Source organism: Lissotriton vulgaris, chromosome 4_1, assembly GCF_964263255.1.
Source record: "Lissotriton vulgaris chromosome 4_1, aLisVul1.2, whole genome shotgun sequence".
In the NCBI taxonomy this organism is placed as follows: Eukaryota; Metazoa; Chordata; class Amphibia; order Caudata; family Salamandridae; genus Lissotriton; species Lissotriton vulgaris.
In genome coordinates this window covers 1660391608-1660412801 of record NC_141691.1, presented here as the reverse complement: position 1 = coordinate 1660412801, position 21194 = coordinate 1660391608, and the positions used below count along the sequence as shown (strand labels likewise).

Here is a 21194-nt window from a genome sequence, read left to right as displayed (position 1 = left end):
TTTCAGTCAAAGATCGCCGACATCTATGCTGCTCTGGAGGTCCAAAAATCCTTGACCGCCGCTCCTTTGCTGCCTGCTCTCCCTGAGCCCGGTGTTATTGAATCCTCTCAACATCAGGATTTGATTTCCTTTCCTCCCCTTTCTTGTCAGGATCTTGAAATCCTGCTTGATAAAACCAAATCTGGCTCTCCGTTGGATGTCTGCCCGCTAAAGATCCTCAAGCAGTGCAGAGAATCTCTCCTTCCTCCTCTGGTTGACATCATGAACAGAGCGATGAAGGAAGGCATTTTTCCCCAGCAGTGGAAGAATGCTGTAGTAAAACCTTTGCTTAAAAAGCCTTCTCTGGACCCCGGGTGTTAAAGAACTTTCGCCCCATCTCACTGCTCCCGGCTCCCGCAAAGATGCTCGAAGCCCATCTGAATAAACATCTGGCTGCATTTGTGGAGAGCTCGGGTTGTTTGGATCTCTCCCAGCACGGTTTCAGGAGGGAACATAGCACCGAGTCTGCCCTCACCATAGTGCTGGATACCATCCGCACTAGAGTTGATGAGGGTCAGACCTCCCTCCTGATCCTTCTAGACCTCACAGCGGCCTTCGATACCCTGTCTCCTGTGGTGTTAACATCTCGCCTGAGGGAGATTGGGGTCCGCGGGCCTGCTCTGGGACTCCTTTCCTCTTTTCTCGACCATAGAGAACAAAGGATAATGCTGGGATCGTTTCTATCTCCATCCCTGTCTGTGCAATGTGGGGTCCCTCAAGGGTCAGCGCTCAGTCCTACCCTTTTTAATATCTATGTGACCCCCCTTGCCAGACTCATTAGATCCTTTGGGATGGAGGTAGTTTCCTACGCGGACGACACTCAGATCCTAGTCTCTCTCTCCCAGCCAGCTACGTCAACTGCCGCCAATTTTAGATCTTGCATGGAGGCAGTTGGCCAGTGGATGATCCACAATTCACTAAAACTGAATGGGGAGAAGACGGAGGTGATGGTCTTTGGAGGAAAGGAAACGATCTGGTCGGCGGAGTGGTGGCCGAACTCGCTGGGCGTATGTCCCGAGCCCACCTCGTCAGCAAAAAACCTGGGAGTTATGATCGACCCTAACCTTAGTATGTGCCATCAGGTCAACAGGACTGTTTCGACCTGCTGGGGGATTATCCACATTCTGAGGAAAATCAGGCACTTTTTGTCACCCCAGGCAAGAAAGCAACTTGCTGTCGCTCTCTTGGGTTCGCGACTGGATTACTGCAACGCGCTGTATGCAGGACTGAACAAGAGTCATCTACAGCGCTTGCAGGTGGTCCAGAACGCGGCAGCGAGATTTGCTCTTGACCTACCGAAACGTGCCTCTGCCACTGAAGCCCGAAAACAACTTCACTGGCTCCCCGTTGAGTACCGGATCCTTTTCAAATCCATGTGCCTGGTGTATAAAGCCTTAGCTAAACCCAGCCCTACAAGCATGGGATCCATTCTTTCTCGGCATAACCCCAGTAGGAATCTTCGCTCCAGTCACAAACTTCTCCTTTCTGTACCCCGTGTCAGGAAAGCAAGATGGGGAGGTAAGGCCTTTTCCTTCCTGGCACCTAAATGGTGGAATGCCCTCCCTTTGGAAGTAAGATCCAGTCCCTCTCTGCAAACTTTTAGATCCGCGCTAAAGACTCACCTCTTTACACGTGCATACCCGTAGTGGTGCTTTGTATATTCTGTTTATTGATTTTGATAGACGCCTTGATACCTTCGGGTTTAGTCTGCGCGTTATAAGTTGCAAAATAAATAAATAAATACAGTGCGCTATTACACTGTATACCTCTACAGTCAATCCCTCTACACTCTACCACACTTCAAAACTGTCTAATCTATGGTATTCCACTCAACAGCACTCCACTCCACTCTATTCTATTCTACTGTACACAACTATTTCACTATACACCACTTAACTGGACCGCACCCCACTCCATGCCAGTCCACTCTATGCCACTGTACGCCATTCCACTGTACGCGATTCCACTCTATGCTGCTCCACTGTACGACACTCAAATCTACGCTACTCCACTGTACCCTGCAATAATGTATGCCAGAGCCTGCTACACTCTTCCTCTAAAAGTCACTCCACACTACGCCACTTACTATACCCAATTCTTTGTACATCACTCTGTGTCCAACTCGGCCCCGCTCCACTCTATGCCACTTCTCTGTACGCTACTCTTCTTTACTCTACTCTTTCACTCTACGCCACTCCACTCTACGCCACTCCACTCTACGCCACTTCACTTCACTCCACGCCACTCCACTCTAGACTGTTCCACTGTATGCTACTTCAGTGTATGGTCTTATTTAGCTCCCTGCCTAGGATATAGAAGGCCCTTGTCACTCCCCGTCCACATGTCTCCAGGAATGGCATGCTCCGATGCTGCAAATCTGTAGCCACAGCCTTTGCATCTTTTTTCTTTGATTGGTGCCCCCAGGAGCCTCACAGGTTAAAGAACTTGGTTTTTCACCCGACCGAGTTGTGTTCCAGGTCTAGGTACTTGGTGGCAGCTCCGGTAGGTGCATGAGGGCTATGGGGGCAAGGTGGGTTGTCTTGATTTTTTTTGATGTTCTGTGACTATTGTTGCTGGCAAGTGGCGGGTTTTGGGGAAAGCATTTTTGACGGTTTACTGGACCAGTTTGAATGAAAGATATAGGCAGACCCTCAAACCCCCCTTTCAACTTTGGGCCATAAATGTCGGGGGCCCACTGCTGTGACAGATCGCTGACTCAGAGTGGATCATTGCTCACTGCTGCTTGTGGGGATGAGTGAAATGAGGGATTTTTGAGACAACAAATGCTTTAAAGAAAAAACATCAATTCCCAGAATGCAACGTGCTGCAGCCTAATGAGTCTTTCTCAAATATATAAACCACATGCAGTGCATGTTCAAGTCCATTTTGGCTAACCTGCCTGAATCCTCCTAGGAAGCTAAGCCCTTTACTGCAGTGTAGAGTTTGTTGTCATTTTTAAAAAGTGATTTTTGCCTGTCCGTGTCTGTTTACATTTGCCTCTTTGTTTTTCTGCAAACTTGGTATTTTTAAACTGATGCTTTGTTCTACCTGTGACTTTATGCGTTTCCTTCCTATGTTTTCACAAAGGCTGTATTAAGTATCACCATCCATACACCTCAGTGGCTAACCAGAGTGTGCTTAGGAGACCGCTTAACCTGCTTTGTGGCTTTGAACTGTGCTCAGAAAGTGTATGCAGCACTCGTTTTTTGGCTTGAAGAGATTAGTTTAAATGCACGAAAAGCAGTATTTCAAAGGTTTTAAAATTGTCCTTTACCTGAAAAGTAGAATCTGGAATCTAGGAAGAAAGGATTGTGCCTCTGTATCCAAGGAGATTCCGAGTAGAGGAGCACCTCCCTGCCGCAGCAGTCTGAACTTAAGGTCACTTGGCTCCTATATGTTTTTTATGGGTTGTTGCATCTGTTTCTGTGATTGGTTGCTAGGACTAGTAATTCTATAGGACTAAGGGCCTAGGGTTTGAGTTCTGATTGGGTGTTTGGGCTAGGGTTCCGATTGGCTACTAGGGCTAGGGATTCCTATTCGACTGATTTTTGCTTTGGTTTGCTGTTAAGGCTAAGGCTGTGATTGGTTAATAGGGCCAGGTCTCCCTCTGGCTCTAAGGGTTAGGGGGTCTGATTGGTTAGGGCTAGGGTTCATTTGGCTAATAGGACAATTTTAAGCATAGGGCTCAGAGCGCCTCACCTGGGTGTCAAGGCTAAGGGTGGAGAGGACAAGGGAAGTTGCCTGTTTAGGCCTGTTCGGGTTGGGAATAGGGCCAGAGATACTGCCCAGTTTTTACTACCACCTTAAACCCTCCACATCCACCAACATCCAAACACAAAATCAGCAAATGCATTCTACTCCTGCATCACAAACAATCCTCCTACAGATGTTAATGTGTATTGAACGACTGCACAACCACTACAAAACCTCACAATTGTACTGCAACACTATGGCACCTGCATTCTCACACAAAACACAACTCTGTCCTATACCACTAACACAGCCACACATCTAACACAACACAAAGCCACATTATACATAACTTTAATGCATCTAGATACACACTCCCTGTTCCAACAAAACACTAGCTCTATTGTCTACTTGCTCCTAAAAGATCTCCTTTGATCAAGACAAAACCTATGATAAGCCTTCTATCGCACCACCCACCACCTCTTTTTAGCAATTACACATATCCATACAATCCTTACATGCCACTCCAGCACACACTTTACCCATTCCAGGGATCAAATCTCACACAGACCTTCATATCTCTTTCTATCCCCTACAACACACCACATACTCTTCTCCAAAATACATCACCACCGCTGTACTATTCAAATACCACTCACCAGCAGAGCTGCACATACAAATCTTTCACAAGAAAAACACTACATCAATATCTCCTCTCACTACTCCTCAAAAGCAAAACCTGCAGATCTCAATATATTATATTCCTTACTTATAAATTCCCTCTCTATCATGTATCTATATATTATTTTAGTCCTATTGTACAAGAAAAAATAATACTCTCAAACTTTACTCTGTCCTACTAGCACCATACACCTTTAACAATGTATCTTCTTAACGTAATTCTCTCTCATCCCAAACTCTTTCTCCTACTATAATCTCAAAAATAACCTGTCCTAGGCTCCTCCCTCCTCTCCTCATTCTGGCTCACCCCAAACATCAGTTTACTACTATGATCTCCCAAAGAACCCTACTAAATTCTCCCTCTCTTTTGACTCATCCCGAACCTCATTTTTCTATTCTGATTCTCCATCTCCCTTATCCATTTATACAGGCTCTTCCCTCCTCTATATCTCCTTTACTTATCCCAGACCTCCACTTTCTACTATGATCTCCCAATCAACACTGATGGTTTTCTTCATCTTCTATCCCTCCATTTCTCTATTCAATCCAGCTAACAGACTCACATGTCCTCCACTCAAATTAACTTGTACCTCCGTATACTAATACTATACTACTATATCCTTATACTAATCCACCACCAATCCTTTTGGGTTTCGGAGTAGTGTGCTATCACTGTAATGCACATGGACACCTCATCTGAGATAGTAAGTGCTATATAAATACAATTAATGTGCATCGATTATCCGCTCAAAAATGATTAACAAGGCAGTGGTTCCAAGCAGAACAATGATTTTCTGTGCAGGAAGCACTTTCATGATTGTAACTTTGTTATTAACTGTTGCCTAGAGATGTGCTGGGGATATTCTAATATTAATAGAAAATGTGTCCTCTACCCTGTAAAGGCAATGCATTACCTTTGGAAAATCATGTCTTAATCCTCTGCTTTTAATTTTTAACTTATCTTATTTTAATCTTTTAACTTATCTTATTTTAATCTTTTAACTTCTTTATATTTTACTAGCAGCCCGCCCCAGCATTGCTTGGGGAAGACGGGGGCTGGGGGCAGCATTTCAGGCTTGCCCGTCCCTCGGCCCGTCCCACGGCCCGTCCCTCCGCTCGTCCCTCTGCCCGTCCTTCCGCCCGTCCCTCCGCCCGTCCCTCCAGGTTCACATACCTTACTCGCTGCTCTCGCTGGTCATTATCGCTTGTCCGCCGCTCCTCCCCGCCCGTCCACAGCTCCTCCCCGCGATCATGTCCTCCGCTCTTCCTGTTGCTCCTGAACGCCGCTCCTCCCCGCGCTCTCCATGTCATGACGCAGACGTCGCGGCCGGCGCTTCTTTCAGGGGACTACTTTGTTTTTAAAGTTAATTTTTTTAATTTACGTTTAATTTTAATTTTATGTAGCCTATGTCCATCTACACACCCTGACAATTTCAAGGATGTGGATTGGCGCTGTGGTTCCCGAGTTTACCTTGCCAAAAGGGTTGTGTTCTCTCTTTATAATAGTAGTATAGATAAATGCATTGGTATTCCAGATTTTTTATGGTTCTGTACCGCTTTTATGATACTTGTGATCGAATATAGCTTTTTTGAAACACAATTACTGTACGCCATTTCACTCTATGCCATTGCACTATACACCACTAGCCTGTATGCTATGTTACTTTATGCTATTCTACTGCACTCCATGCCATTACATTGTACGCTACTCCACTCTACGTCACTCCACACCCAACTACTGTATGCCACTACATGTTACTCACTCCACTGTATGTCGCTCCACTGAACACTACTCCACAACACTGTACGCTACGCTGTTCCACTGTACATGACTCTACTTTATGCCACTTCACTATACCCCACTTCACTCCCCTTCACCATACGCAATTACACTGTGCTCCACTCCACTGTATGCTACTCCATTCTACGCTACTCCACTCTACCCATCTACACTCCACCTTAATACTGTGCTCTGCTCTACAACAGTCTAGGCCCTTCCACTGTACCACACTATACTCCACCTTATAGTGCTACACTGTATGACAATGTACTCCTGTCAATACCAGTGTACAGCACTCTACTTTACTCTATAGCACTTTATGACCCTTTACTCTACTACACTCTAGGCAACTTCCTCTATGCCTCTGCACCCCACTTAATATACTGTACTCTGAACCACTACTCCACTGTAGGCTGCTTCTGCACTCTGTACCACTCCACTGCATGCTACTCTTTGCCACTCAGCTGTACTACAGTGTTTCCCACTCCGCTCTACCATAATGTACCACTGTACAACACTTTCATCCACTCTGTGACACTACTCTGACACTTTGCGGAAGTATACACATCTCCACTCCAATGTACCACACACCACTCCACTCTAGAACACTTTACTCTGTTGTTTACTAAGCCATTCCACTCTACTTAATGCCACTGTAATCTAAAACAGGCTACTCTCCTCTATCCTGTGCAACTTCACTGGACTTTACTCCACTGCTCAACAGTTTACCTCACTGTACAACATTCCACTCTTCCCCTCTATACCACACGCTACTACACTCTGTGCAACTCCACTCTACAACACTCTACTACACTGTGTGCCATTATATAACACTGTACATTCTATGCCCCTATGCTACACTGTACAACCTTCTGCTCCACTCTATGACCTTACACCACAATCTACTACACTTTCCAACACTGTGTCACACCACTTCACCCATACTGTACAAGACGCTACTCCAATTTATAACCGTGTACTTGACTCTACACCTGTCCACTCTAGTGCACTCCACGCCAGTGTAATATGCTACACACCACTGCACTATATTAGATCTGAGTCCAAAAGTATATTCTTCAAAGTTATTCTTTTATTTAAACTGGGTTAAAACAACGATCAGGATGAACTAAACAGCAGACACATTTTGTCCATACGCATGGACTTCTTCAGGGCATAGCTAGTTTGCTTACGATAAAAGACGGCAATTTGGCCAATGAGTTTAAAGTAGTAGCCGGTATGGTATAATCCCTCTCGCTTCTTTTTTTAAACACATTAAGAATCTCATCACATATATTGAGCGAAAGGGTATGAAGTCAATCTGGTCAGAAGTAGGTGGTATGTCCTGGTTTGATATAGCCAGTAGTCCAGATTCTCTTCAAAGGGATTTCCCCTTTTGAAATGTCTGGGGTCAAAATTGCATTGTTTGTAAATTAGTCTGTACTGTAAACTAACCTAACCAAGAACATGAAAAGTCCTAACGTCATTTAAATAGGAAAACAATTACAACGTAAAATCCCAATCAATAGGGTTCTTTGAGTGGGTTCCCTTTTGAACAAAACTTCACCGACTTTCCATTTCATGGTCCTACCCAGCCTTATTTAAGTTTTCTCCTATTTAATTTATGTTGAACAAAATAGGTTTACAATATCTCTTCCTTTTTTTTTATTTTTACAGTTCTTTTTATTAAACATCATCGACATAATTCACCATTGAAATTCATGAGCAGGAAACAATACAAATTCCGAATTTCCAATCTGGTATACAGTACACCAAGTCACATTTTACAGTGTAAGACAAATCAAGGGATCTCAAGAGTCTCAGATTAATGCAAAGGAGTCGGTGGAGTACAAATATCACCTCTGTAGTGGTTCCATGGTCCCCAAACTCTATTCCATTTCCCAGGGCACACTCTTGCAACATAGACCGACCTCTCCCTGAACATACACTAGTCTAGGTCCTCCTTCCTCTTTCCCAGCATAAGTGATTGACTGGCCCCCCAGTAATGTAATGATGTCTTGTATAGCGCATGAATCACCCAACATGGGGTATCTCCGCGCTGTAGACCGCTGGGGTAACCATCCTGGCTTTCCCTGTGAGATGGACCCTACTGAGTATCTCCAGGGTGAAGCCAGGCATCCCCGGCTTATGTGGGGGGCCATTGTGGAGATGAGGCAAGCTAATGCCCAGAGTTGCCGAGTGTGATCCCTGGTTAGAGTAGGCACCGAGGCGAGAATTATCGAGTCCGCTGACCCTGGTCCACGACCCTGCCACGTCTGGAATTGAACCCTGGTCCCGGGCCGTCCTCTGCTTCCGGGTCTGCCGCCTCTAACCAGTGAGCCACACCACTCCAGTGCTGTGCGATATTCCTTTTAGCAATCATTAATGCCAGAGTTGTCCATTGTGTAGCATAGGAGGTGAGATCTGTAGGTCCCCAAATGTTTAGGAGACATCTGCGGGTCTTGGGCTGCAGGTCAATTCTGAGTACCTCCCACAGAGTGCGGTGTATGGCTTGCCAATAAGAACGTATGTGTACACAGTCCCATATGATGGGTTTAAACGTGCCGACCTCCCCACACCCATATTTGCACTCCCTGTTTTCTGCTCTGCCCATGCGTGCCCGGCCCCGTGATGTAGATCCTGTGCAGAATTTTGAGTTGTACTAAACTTAGCCTTGCCTGGACTGCTACTTCTCTCGGAGAGGAGACCACAACCTGCCAGTCTTCCTCGTCCAGTTCTAGACCATCACTAATCCATTTCCCCTTCAGCGATTGTAATGGATCTTCCATATTATTAATCAATTTTTGTAAATCCGGAAGATGGTCTTCTCAGGGAGATGCCCATCAAGTAGTCTGTACTCCAAGGGGGAGGCCTCCGGAAGTGTGGCTTTGCTCGTGACGTGCGTGAGCAAGGCGTGCTGTATTTGTAGATACCGATAATATTCAGCGTCTGCCAGGCGATACTGCTGTTGGAGGGAGGCCAAAGGAAGAATAGTCTCCTTACCCCAGATATCTTTGATCTGCGAGATTCCGATCAGGTCCCATTTGTGAAAGCCCTTGGATATCCACAGGTTTCCCAGCCTCTCAGAGTTCCACAGTGGAGTTTCCAGGGTAAGTCTGCGGTCCCGACCCAGCTGTTTGTGTGCCACATGCCAAACGTGGACCGAATGAGCAGTCGGTCCTGTGAGATGGTGCCTACGGGGCCTGGCATAGATCGCTCTGCTGTATTCCCCCCCCCCCCCCTCCCCCCGGGAGTAACCATCTGTCCATGGCGTACCCAGGGCCATCCGGTCGACCAAAGATCCCTTGATTGATAGCTGCCAAATGGGACACCCAATAATACTTCCGAATATCTGGGAGGCTGATGCCCCCGTCGTACCAATTAAGGGTCAATTTGGTTAGGGCTATTCGGGGCTTACCGTCCCATAAAAGATCTCATTGAAGGTTCTATTTCTTTGAAGTAAGATGTGGGAACTGGATCCATAGAGTTCTGAAGGGCGTATAGGAAGCTGGGTAGAGCCATCATTTTGAAGAGGACCGCTTTACCTAACAGCGAGAGGGGTAAAGACTTTGAGTGCTTGACGTCACTTTTCAGCCTCTATAAAGGCGGCTCCAGGTTGAGTGCAAAGCGGAGCACCGAGCTCAGCGTGATGAAGATGCGGAGTTAGTGGAAGCCATCCAACGCTATCTGTATCGGGCAGCCAGCCCCTTGGGAGGTTGGGTGGCTCTCCCTGTAGGGCGTAAACCACGGTCTTTGACCAATTTATGGTGAATCGGAATACCTCCCAAACACCGCAAGAATGTCCAGGAGGCTGATCAAGAAGGCTCTTGGGGAGGTCGGATACAGCAGAATATCATCTGCGTATAACGATATTTTATCTTCCAAACCTGGAGACCACCGCATCCTGCGAATCACTTGATCTCTGCGGATTCATGGCGCCAGGGGCTCCAAGGCTAATGCAAAGAGGAGTGGCGATAGGGGGCACCCCTGACGCGTGCCACGGCTCAATTGAAAAGCTGGGGACTTGCGGTTGTTGACAACAACCTGGGCCATGGGGCTGATCTATAGCAGGCGGACCCAGCTCTACAAGATGGGATCAAATCCCAATTTGTCCAGCACGGCGAAGAGGTATCACCATTCGACCATGTCAAATGCCATGGTGGCGTCTAGGGATACCAATATGGCGGGCTCTAGGATGGTCGGCACTCTTCCCAGCACACCGTGCAAGCGGCGTAAATTGAGGGCGGTATTTCGATGTGGGATAAAGCCGGACTGACCGGAATGCACTAGTGTATCAATTACTTTAATCAGGCATGTAGCTAATGTTTTTGCAAGCATCTTAGGTTCTGTGTTAAGCAGCAAAATTGGTCTATAGGAGGCACAGCTGGTTTTGGGTATGCCCTCCTTATGGATGACTACGATATTGGCAACTCGTTGGTCAAAGAGGAGCATCCCCTTGTGTCTGCTCTTTAAGAATATCGATGGAGGTACTGGGCAATCATGTCCGGTCTCAATTTGTACAATTCAATTTGAATGCCATTGGGACCTGATGCCTTTCCCGAGTTCACCCCCGTATTGCCTGCGCCACCTCCTCGCCACCTCATGAGAGCGGACTCAAGATATTCATTATTTTCATCTGAGAGGGTAGGAAGTCTGATATCTCTAAGCAGTTCACTATTGTCTTCGTCTGTGTGGATACCAGTCAAGTTTCGTAGTAGCCAGCAAAATGATCAGCTATTGCCTGCGGGTCAGTTATGGGGATGGTGTCTTCGCCTTGTAGCTTGTGCACCAGACATGCCGCCCATTCCCTCCTATCCAACCACGCAATTAGCTTCCCCGCCTTATCACCATGTTCGTAGATTCTGCTCTGCGTTTCTCTGCCCTGTGCCCTAGCTCTGTCCTCAGCTATGCTTTTGAAGTCGTCTTCTTTCAAATGAAGGAGATGTAGTTTTTCGGGTGTCACAGCCTGATCTAATTCTTTCTCCACTCTCAGTATTTTGTCTTCTGCTCGAACTAAATCGGTCTGCTTATCCTTTTGCTTTCCTGCAATCATGGATAGAGTTTCCCCTCGAATAACTGTTTTGTAGGCTTCCCACAATGTCTGAGCTGAATCAACAGTCCCCTCATTTTCTTGGAAGTAGTTGTCGAATGCATGGCCTATTTTCTTTTCGGGTTTCCAGGTCTCTTAGGTACCATTAATTAATGGGGGCTATCTTCCCAGCTATCATTTGACCCAGAACTACCTTCATCCAGACAAGAGAGTGGCCCGAGATGCCTCTACCCAAGTGGCGAATCTCCCGGATATTGAATACCTGAGCCGCTGGGACTAGGATATAGTCAATACGAGACAGACTATGGTGGGCTCCTGACGAGAACGTGTATTGGGTCCTGTCTGGATTATGTGTCCTCCAGCCATCTACCAGCCCCATGGACTCGAGAAAGTCAGGTAACCACTTCTGTGCGGGTCTGTTTTCCCGCGGTGGATAACGGTCGAGCGTTCCGGACAGCACTGCGTTAAAATCCCCTCCTATCACAAGGAGGCCAGCATGGAGTGACATGAGTATATTACCCAGGTTTTTGAAGGCTGTGGGTGTTTATATACACTGAGACAAATGTGACCGTCCTGCCCTCCCACCTACCCGAGACCCCGATATATCTACCCCGTGCTTCAGACCATGTGGCTTGTACAGTGAAGGGGGACACGTTTTTGGTCAATATGCCCACCCCTGGCGACCCCGTAGTGAAGCCCCCATGTGCCACCAACCTATATCCTCCCCTGTTCAGAGCCTGGCATGTGTTCCCAATAAGATGTGTTTCCTGAATGAGTATGACGTCTGGGGCCTGTCCCCTGATGTATTGGTTGACCATGCCACGCTTGATCTTATCCCCCAGTCCATTTACATTCCACCCCTATATCCCGCTGTGTACTCATCTATGTTAAGGCATAGAAGCCGCTCCTGCTCGGTGGCCCATGATGGTGTTGTCCATATAACCAACTCTGAATACATTTCAGACCATGAAAACAATGTCAATGAAACGAGTACCCCGTACAAATAAAAGTTCTCAAACTTTAACACCCCTACCCAACTATCCCCCTCCCTGCCCACCAGGCTACAAACTGCCCGTGTTACAACTTGCAGAGTGCCTGTCACCCACCCGTTAACTAAAAGAAGTAAAGTGGGGTGCGTGGTGTCCACCCACCCCCCCCTATCACAGTTATCGTTATAATGGATGCTCCCAAAATGGGAGGCTGCATGCTACCTAGATCAAATAAGCTGTAAGCAATTTATCGTGCCCATAGGCAGGCCCTAAGTCTCCACTACTGTCTAACAGATATTATCAACATACTTGTCAATTAGGTCTGTTGGCCTATGACCACCCCAACTCAGTATTACCCCTGGCCAGGTGCTGCCTGACATTCAGCGGCTTTCCAACCAGTCGGCAGCTGCTTCTGGGTGCTCAAAGAACCAGGCTCTACCATCTGCCTCCACACGGAGCCGGGCTAGGAAAAGCATGGCATACTTGTATCCTCTGTCTCTTAGTGCTTTCTTTATCCCAAGGAAGGAGCATCTTTATCTGTGAACCATTTTGGTAAAGTCCAGAAAGAAAGTTATTTCCGCGTTATCGTATCTGAGTGGAGGTCCCACTCTGGCATGCTGAAGAATCACATATTGATACCTAAAGTTTAAGACTCTGGCAAGGATAGGATGAGGGGGCCCCCGGTTTTGTACAACCACTCTATGGGCTCTTTCAATGACGAAAACATTTCCAAGCGCCTCTGGTTGCAGGTGCTTGAGAATGAGGTCTTCCACAAAAAGGTCAGTAGCTTGTCCCTCCGATTTCTCCAGGACCACTAAAATATGGACATTATTGCGCCGCAGCCACCCTTCGTACTCTAGTTTGGTTTCTGCATACTTCCGGAAGGTCTGGACTTCTTTGACGTCAAGTTGCAGCTGAGAGGTATCCTCCACCAGACTCTCGTTGTGAGCTCCACCTGCTTAACTCTTAGTATTCTTGTTGTGGTCCGCCCTGAGCAAGGCAACATCCACCGTAAGAGCGTCCATCTTGTGTTCCAGAGACGTTTTTTATCCCCATGATTGCTGCCATTACGTCTTTGAGCGTAGGCTCTGGATCTGTGTCAGATTGGACTCCACCACTTTTGATCGTGGGTGAAGATTCAGGCAACAAGGCTTTGGGAAGGGTATAGCGATCCAGTCTGTTCTGCTGCACTGACTTGCTGCCACTCAATGCCATTGCGTCCCGTTGCCTTGGTTGTGATAGTATGGATGGGCGATTACCAGGGCAAAAAGCAGGGGTCACACCAGGCAGCGCAGCCAACCCCCACCCTCGGATTGAAGTCCGGGATAGTCTCACCAGAATGGAAATGCAATTCGAGGAGAGCCAGGTTGATATTTGCAGCCAGAACCAATAATGATGTGCATCTATGCGTCTGTCTCCTTGGGACGCTGGTTCTGGCACTCACTGGGGCTCAATATGGAGCAGCAGCACAATCTGATCTGGTAAAATCAATAAATGCTGCCCTCCGCCATTGGGGCGTGGCAGGTTTATACTCCTATTTAGATTCTTCACCCCTATAATGTATTGTCCCCCCGCAGTCGGTTGAGCGTGCAGGTCACGAAGCCCTTTCAATGACTATTATGGACTGATCAGGGAGATTAAATATCTCTCCAACCGCTGTTGATCTACGCTGCCTCAGGCCCCCCACTAGTCCCCCATTCATTTATTTAAGGCCCGGTGGGGCCTGAAGTCCAGGCCAATTAGGGGAATGTGGAGTCTTGACTATCAGGCAAGTTACTGGGCGCCCAGCTCTGCCTCGGAGATCACGCCCGATCTCTATTTTCTTACACCGGCGAGGTCTGTGATGTAGCGAGCAGGCCTCGGGATCGGGGCCGGCTTTATCCCCTGAATGGGAGGAGGCCCTCTAATTCAGCCCACAACCCGGCCAAATCACTGTCCCGGTCCCGTGGGCCCGACTCTTACCCACCGAATGCTCCCAGGTTAATCCGGGTCAAGATCCTGGCCTCCTCCGTCTCTGCGGGTCATCGCTTCGGTCTGCCAATGATGTCCCGGGGCAAGGAGAATCACTGACGGCTCCCGGCTGCCAGCACGGGCTGCCGATCAGCTGCTTTTGATGGAAAGGTCCGAGGTGTAGGGACTGCTGGGACTCATCACCAGATCACCCCTCCACGCGAGTCCTTGGCTTTCCCTCTGAATACAGGCCGATCCCGATCCCGCTCTCGGATCTGAATCGGGAGTGCTTCTCCGAGGTCCGTTGCTACGGGATCAGGTCGCAGAAGCCTCCGACAAAGAATGTGCTCTTCAGGCCCACGGATAAGTGCTGCGGATAGGTAAAGGGAAAAGGGAAGACATGGAGCTACACTAAGCTGCGCCCATTACGCTTCTCAGCTCAGCCACACCCCCCACAATATCCCTTGTTGATTGCTTCTAAAATATTGTTCCCTGATGTGCTTCACTGGACTTTAGCAACATTTATTTATTAGAAACAATAACCTTCCTAACTTCTACTTGAAATGCATGACCTGACATTTATGTATGTCTTGTAGTTGCAAACTAGCTTCTCTATCAGTGTGGAAATACACATTTTTGTGGTGGAATTTGGGGATAGCATAATTTCTGTACACACACACATTGCACGATGTAGGTCAACACAAGTGTTAACTCTTTGGATACCCATCTTCACCCCTAGTATTGATGTTGCATATACTGACTCAAGAGTTATCTCCATATCCCCAACAAAGTCCTCTTGGAGATTGTGGCACCTTTCTAGCTCTATGAGCCCATACACCAGCAGACCCACACAATACTGTTGAAGTATTTTTGTGAATCAATATGGAATGCCTGTCCCAGATATATTCAGCTCTTTGGTCGATTTCACCACCCGGGTCATCTTCCCCATTTTCCTCTTATATAAGCTGGGGCAGATGAGTATTGGGATAGGGCATGGATAGCAGGGCAGGGCAGGGCATGGCCTAAAAACAGTAAAAGGCCTAACCCCCTGCCTTGAACCCTATCAACATACACCCTCCCTCTCCTCCAAACCTACAAGTTAAATACTTGCCTTATAATCCCCTCCGTGCCCAAATGATATGAATTTGCTCTGACAAGAGCATCTGTGAGAGTTGCGTGTAAGCATGTGTTGAATTCTTCTGCCAGCTTAGGTCTTCAGGGGCAACTCGGACACTGAAAAAAGTGGTTGATGCGGATATAGTGATGCTCTTGTCTCCCATCTCCTTTAAATCTGTGGAGACCTAAGAGAAGCGGTATAAAACTGGTGAGACCACTAACCACCATTCAGCTGCTGTGCTTGTGTACTTTGGGGACATGGGTAAGACTGTGAAACAAATTGGAAGTAAATACTTCCCCTGATGACATTGCAGCAGTGGGTAACGATTTTGGGTGTCCACTGTTACATAATTTCAGTGAACCACAGGATTACGATCATATTATTTATGACCAAGGCTTTCTATGCAAGCCATATGCATCAACTGTTTTCACTAATACCCAAGTTAGTTTCTGGAGTTAACAACATTAGAGTGGTAATGCTCTGAGTGACCTAGATATCTTGAGTGAACATATTGGTCCACTAAATTCGCTTACAATCTGGTGCGTAAGTCAGTTTGTATTATGATATATTTTTTTTAAAATCACATTTGGCTATGATAACATGTAAAATTCCAGCTGTATAATATGAAATCCTCATGTTCGACAACGCTGTCAATGTCAATTTAGTTGTACTTTTTTTTCTTCTGTTGCAGAACTATACTGATCTTGAGTTTCAATCAAATACTAAATCGATCACATTTTCAAGTGGCGTAACTGTTGTTGTTTTGCAATTACAGATTGAATTTGGAGTGGTGTACAGTTGTGTAGAAGATAAAATGTACACTGGTAGAAAAGGAAAGGGGTCGTTTTGCAATGGTCAGAAACTCCAGGTATCTGGTCAGAAAGGTAAGTTTTAAATATAATATAATATATGGTTGTAATGATCACAAATCAGGCATCCCAAACCAGATATCTACTGGTGACTAGTAATGTAGACTTTCCACACTGGTGTATTTTGTTTGTTATGCTTTCATCTTCTGAAATTAATAAGCAAGCAGTAAAGCTTAAAACCATGAGAGGTTACATCTTGACTATTCACGAGAACACAGGGAAGAAGTCCTTAGGTTATAAAAGTTGGCAACAACAAATTAAAGTCCATCTCTCAATGGCTTCTTTGGAGAACAAGGAATATTCACCAACCTCCGGCTTCCCTAGAGTCGAATGCAATAAGAACCTGCCAATTGAGTAACTACCATCAAGTGTTCCTCCTCCTCCTCCTCCTCCTCCTCCTCCTCCTCCTCCTCTCTTCTAGATTTGTTGTACTTGCCTGGACAGTGTAGGGTTATAGACCACACCTGGTCCAAACTCCTCTCTCTCTCCTTTGCTCAGGAAAAACTAGGTTATTTTAGAGGAGCAGCTGTCCGCTAGTTCATTCATGTGGAAAAACTGGTTTTAGGTTTATTTTATGAGTAAGTTACAGGTTCTTTATTGAACGCCTCACCAGGAGCCGCAACATTTGTTCAGTCCACTCTCTCCACCTGCGAACCCATCCACAAAGTCACTAACCAACATACTGACACCTCAAGCTTGGCTCAGTAGAGTTAGAGTACAAAGGCATTACAAAAAACAGCACATTCTAGCATTTCCTTGCCCTGGAAGATAATAAAACACACACAAAAGAATGAGAAACGGTAGCTTGAATAAGTCAGGAAATTTATTTACACAATGGTTGCATCAAACCCCGTGCACACAAAACTGAAAACACACATATACGCAGTCACACAAACGTATCCAAATGAAACCACAAACACCACACCACAATTTACCAGGACCCCTTCTGGAACAGGTAAACGCCAAATTCAGTTTGCCAACAGCCATTCTGCACACATCCTGTATTACTGTAGGATAGGAACTCATACGAATCACTCACCCTTTACTGCGCTCATTTGCAGGACCTGATAGATAAACTGCACACACCATCTACTGCACACTCCTACCTGACCGGAGACATATACAGCATACACTCTCCACTGCGCACACTCTCAAAATCAGGGACATGAACTATTCACTTACCTCGACAACATATTCTTGCAACACCAGGGAAAGATTAATCTTCTACCGCATGTGCATGTGCATGCATGGCCAGAACTCTACACTCCCTCCACAATTGCTCTTACTTGCAGGACCAGGGTGCTATAGTCGACACTCAAACTGTACAGCTCAATACTGAAGGACCATGGACAAATATTTGCATGCACATGCATTAATTAGACAAAAACTAGATTCCACCTGCTATTGTATACTTGCACATAAACACAGGATCACAGAGGGTAGCCCATCATCCTGTCTCACCACAGCAGAAACCCATCAGTTCTAGTGCCTCAAAAATCTTTCAGCAGCACTATGGCAAGCACATTGGAACAACCATTTGTTTGAGCAACTCTGGCAGACACAAAGGTGCTGGTGGCAACATAGCCATATACGAAACCCATGCAAAACTTCAAAGTGCATGGCATGTAAAATGCAGCATAAACAGTTTGAACAAAATAAACACCAAGGGACAACCTCAAGGTTTCATTCTGAGCATACCCTCCAAGGCACACACTCATCCTTTCAAATTCCTTTAAATAGCTCCTACATTTCCACAAGTACATTCTCAGCAAATGAAATGTAACCACTGACTACAGAATAAATTCATCAGCATAAAAGATAGCACCAGCACACAAAACTATGCCTTAGACCAGACCGCATTCCTCTACAGAATGTACATGCTTCTTTGGCCTCACTACTTCCAGCTACAGAGTGTAGACTGATTATGTAGTTCATAATTTAAAGTCCTCATTACCTTGAATTGGATAATTGGTTACAAAACATACTAATTTGAGTGCAACAGCACCACAACAGAGTGCACCATAGCGAGACTTTGAAGAATTTGGGAAGTGGTCTAATTGCTGTGTGTATATCGTCATTGCTCCATTTCAGAGTTGGCATGAAACAATTTTTGAACTGCAATGGGACTTGTGTGGGCATAGGAAATTTCTTATGTAACAAACTTCCAAGCCAAAGTCTTTTTTTTTGTTGTTGTAATCTCAACATTATCTTATTTTACATGCCACTAACAATACTGTCCCAAATGTATCCTTCTGCAGAGTCCAAAACCTCGGCATGTCAAATGAGTCAACTGCAGCGGAAACATGCTGCAGACATAATATTACATGAAGACTGTCATACTTCTGGCTATCATGATAAATAGCAGTGCAACAGTTGTTCATAAAATAGTGAGCACTCCAAACAAAATCATGCAACTCCTCGTCTTCAAACTCCACTGCGATTAGTCGTGTCACTAATGGCATAGCAACCTAAAATCCATGCTTCTGCCACATACGCCCATTTCTGGAAGATAAAATCCTGGAACTGAGATAAACATTTACTCTTCTGTGCCTCTCAACAGTTTAGAATAACTTTGCAATTACAGCTTTTACAACACCTATTGAACTATATCCCTTACTGTAAATTCTCATGAACCCTGATAGAGAGCCACATTTATCAACTATCACCAGTTTTCACCTCAGTCTGCATATATACTGCCAAGTGTCAGCCTATGGTACCATCACATATGCTCACTGTTGAGCTTACTACAGTCTGTACTCTACCGGATTAATGATTTAATATATAGGATACCTTTTTTGGAGGGTATTTTAGACAGGAGGACTTATCCTATATTCTTGCCTCTCATCCCTTTAGTAGCAGCAGGTTGATAACCGTTGGCTATCAGTTTTGGGAATACACATTCTGTACTCAACATTGTATTAATCTATGCCAATCCTTGAGCAAATCACTTACAGGCTGTCTGTTGGAAAAGACACTGGTGGGGCCTTCAGGGTTTTATTTCTTTTTCACTTCTTATCTTTCACCTGCTTCTTCTTCCTCCCCATTTGCCACGTCTCAATAAATATTGGTTCATTTTCCAGTTGTTGCCAGTGTTATAGATGAGGCTACTTAGGAAATGACCTGGCAAGAACAACATCCTCTCTGCTCAGCCAACACTCCTCCACTACCAACCCGAGTACACAGTCCCTCACCAGCATTTTATAGCCTCATAAACTGACAAGAGTAGGAAAGACATAAAAAAAAAAAACTGATTATAACACACCCGTTCTGGTTTCTGGAAAAGTTGAAATGTTATCCATTGTGTCTCATCGACAAGAGACACGGGTGTCGAACCTCGCTATTGGTGAGATATCTTGGGACCAGATAATGAAAGGGTGTGTGCTTCGCACCCAAGCACCAATAAGCCTGCCCACAGTTGCACATCTAGAGTTTCACCAGAGCAGATGCTTCTGAAGCCTAGGATCAGAAGGTTCAAGCCTTGCTATAGTTGTATCAGATTGGAATGAACCAGTCTGTAACCATGTTAAGTCAATGTGGCCTTTACATGGTCACCGTTTATTGCTGTTCCTTTCAGGAATTTGCTATTTTTTCTGTTACATAAATGTGAGTATATTTAGATTTCTCACCTGTGACTTTTGCAGGGCATTTTGGGAAGCGAAACGTGGTGGCATCCATGCAAACACCACCAATACAGATTCCTGAAGAACTTTAGGTTTCAGAAATATCTAGGATTACTCGGGTTCTGACAAATACTGCAGCCACCTCCTTTGGAAAGTGAGAGGAAAATGCTGTTTTGTTAGGCATAGATAAGACCGTTTATTAGGCGTTGGGGTAAGAATGTGCTGAGATCTAGGCAATAAACAAAACAGAAATGCTGGCCCTCCTATTTATTTAGTCTCGCCTTAGGTTTATGAGACAACAAACAAAAAATCAACGTCTCCTTGTTTGTATGGGTAATTTTATTTAACCCTTTTGTTCATTATTTTTAGTAAGATTTGTCTTTTTCATAGGCAAGAAGAACACTTTATATACACCTATATACAAATACAAAACATTTATACACATTTACAACTACTATACAAATATCACATAGACAATGGATCAAACAATTGCCAACAAACTTCTCATATCAAAAATATAGCAATTCCGTATTCACAAATAGTTAATCTTTGCGAAGTGATAGTGAGTGTTAAAATTGCGTGCTGTTATTCAATCGAGGGTCCTTACACACATGAAATGTTTTTTATCCTGATGACATTTTAGGTGTAAGTGGTGGTTGTGCGGATAATCAATTGTAGTGGGTATCAAATTCCTTCTGACCACATCCACGGCAGGATTTGACGATAGGGACACTCATTTCTTTAAGAATAAAACACTACAACATAATCTACAGGCATCCTGTTACAAGTCAAAATGAAAAATTTAAGTACAAGCAAATGCAAAACAACCCAGAAGACGTTACAAAAATCACAACGGGAACATTATGACTATCACCTAAACTAGCATCTACACAAACTATGAACATTGCATGAGGGAAAGACAAAATTAATTTTAAAAAGAACTCGCAAAAATATCCGCCACGTAAATGCAGTAGAAAAATGGAAGAATGTATCTTCACAATCCACTCTTCCCCCTCTCTGCAAAAAAGGGAAGTACTCCATAATTGGCTCCATTATTTAGCCCATATGCACAGTATGCAACCGTGGAAAGTCAGTAACATAAATAGCAATCAAGATAATCATACCACAGCAATTATAATGGAAAAAGTATAATCTAAAAAAAAAAAGCATTCGTGGCTCCCAATGGCATTGCATTTGCTGCAGCCCTGATCATTAGTTGCAGGAATGCAAGAAAACTAGTCAAGCTCCAGCTCTTCTTGAGCGACAACCTGATCCTCGACTGGCTCCAACTAATCTTCGTAGAATGACGTAGTGACACTGGGACATATGCATTAACTCAGAATTGCACGGCAATGGCATGGAGGTACTGCAGCAGTAATTCTTGTTGCAGAATTAACTCCCTGCCAATTCCG

At 45.3% G+C, this 21194-nt stretch overlaps 1 protein-coding gene across 3 annotated transcripts in view; it reads left to right on the top strand.

The window, feature by feature from the left end:
• The window catches only part of IMPA1 (inositol monophosphatase 1), a 94387-nt gene that overhangs the window by 42877 nt on the left and 30316 nt on the right, over positions 1-21194 (top strand). For all 3 annotated transcript variants that reach the window (XM_086965934.1, XM_086965932.1, XM_086965933.1), the window contains exon 6: positions 16069-16177. In XM_086965934.1, coding sequence (XP_086822060.1) covers positions 16069-16177 — 109 coding nt within the window. The remainder of the gene's footprint in view (positions 1-16068; positions 16178-21194) is intronic.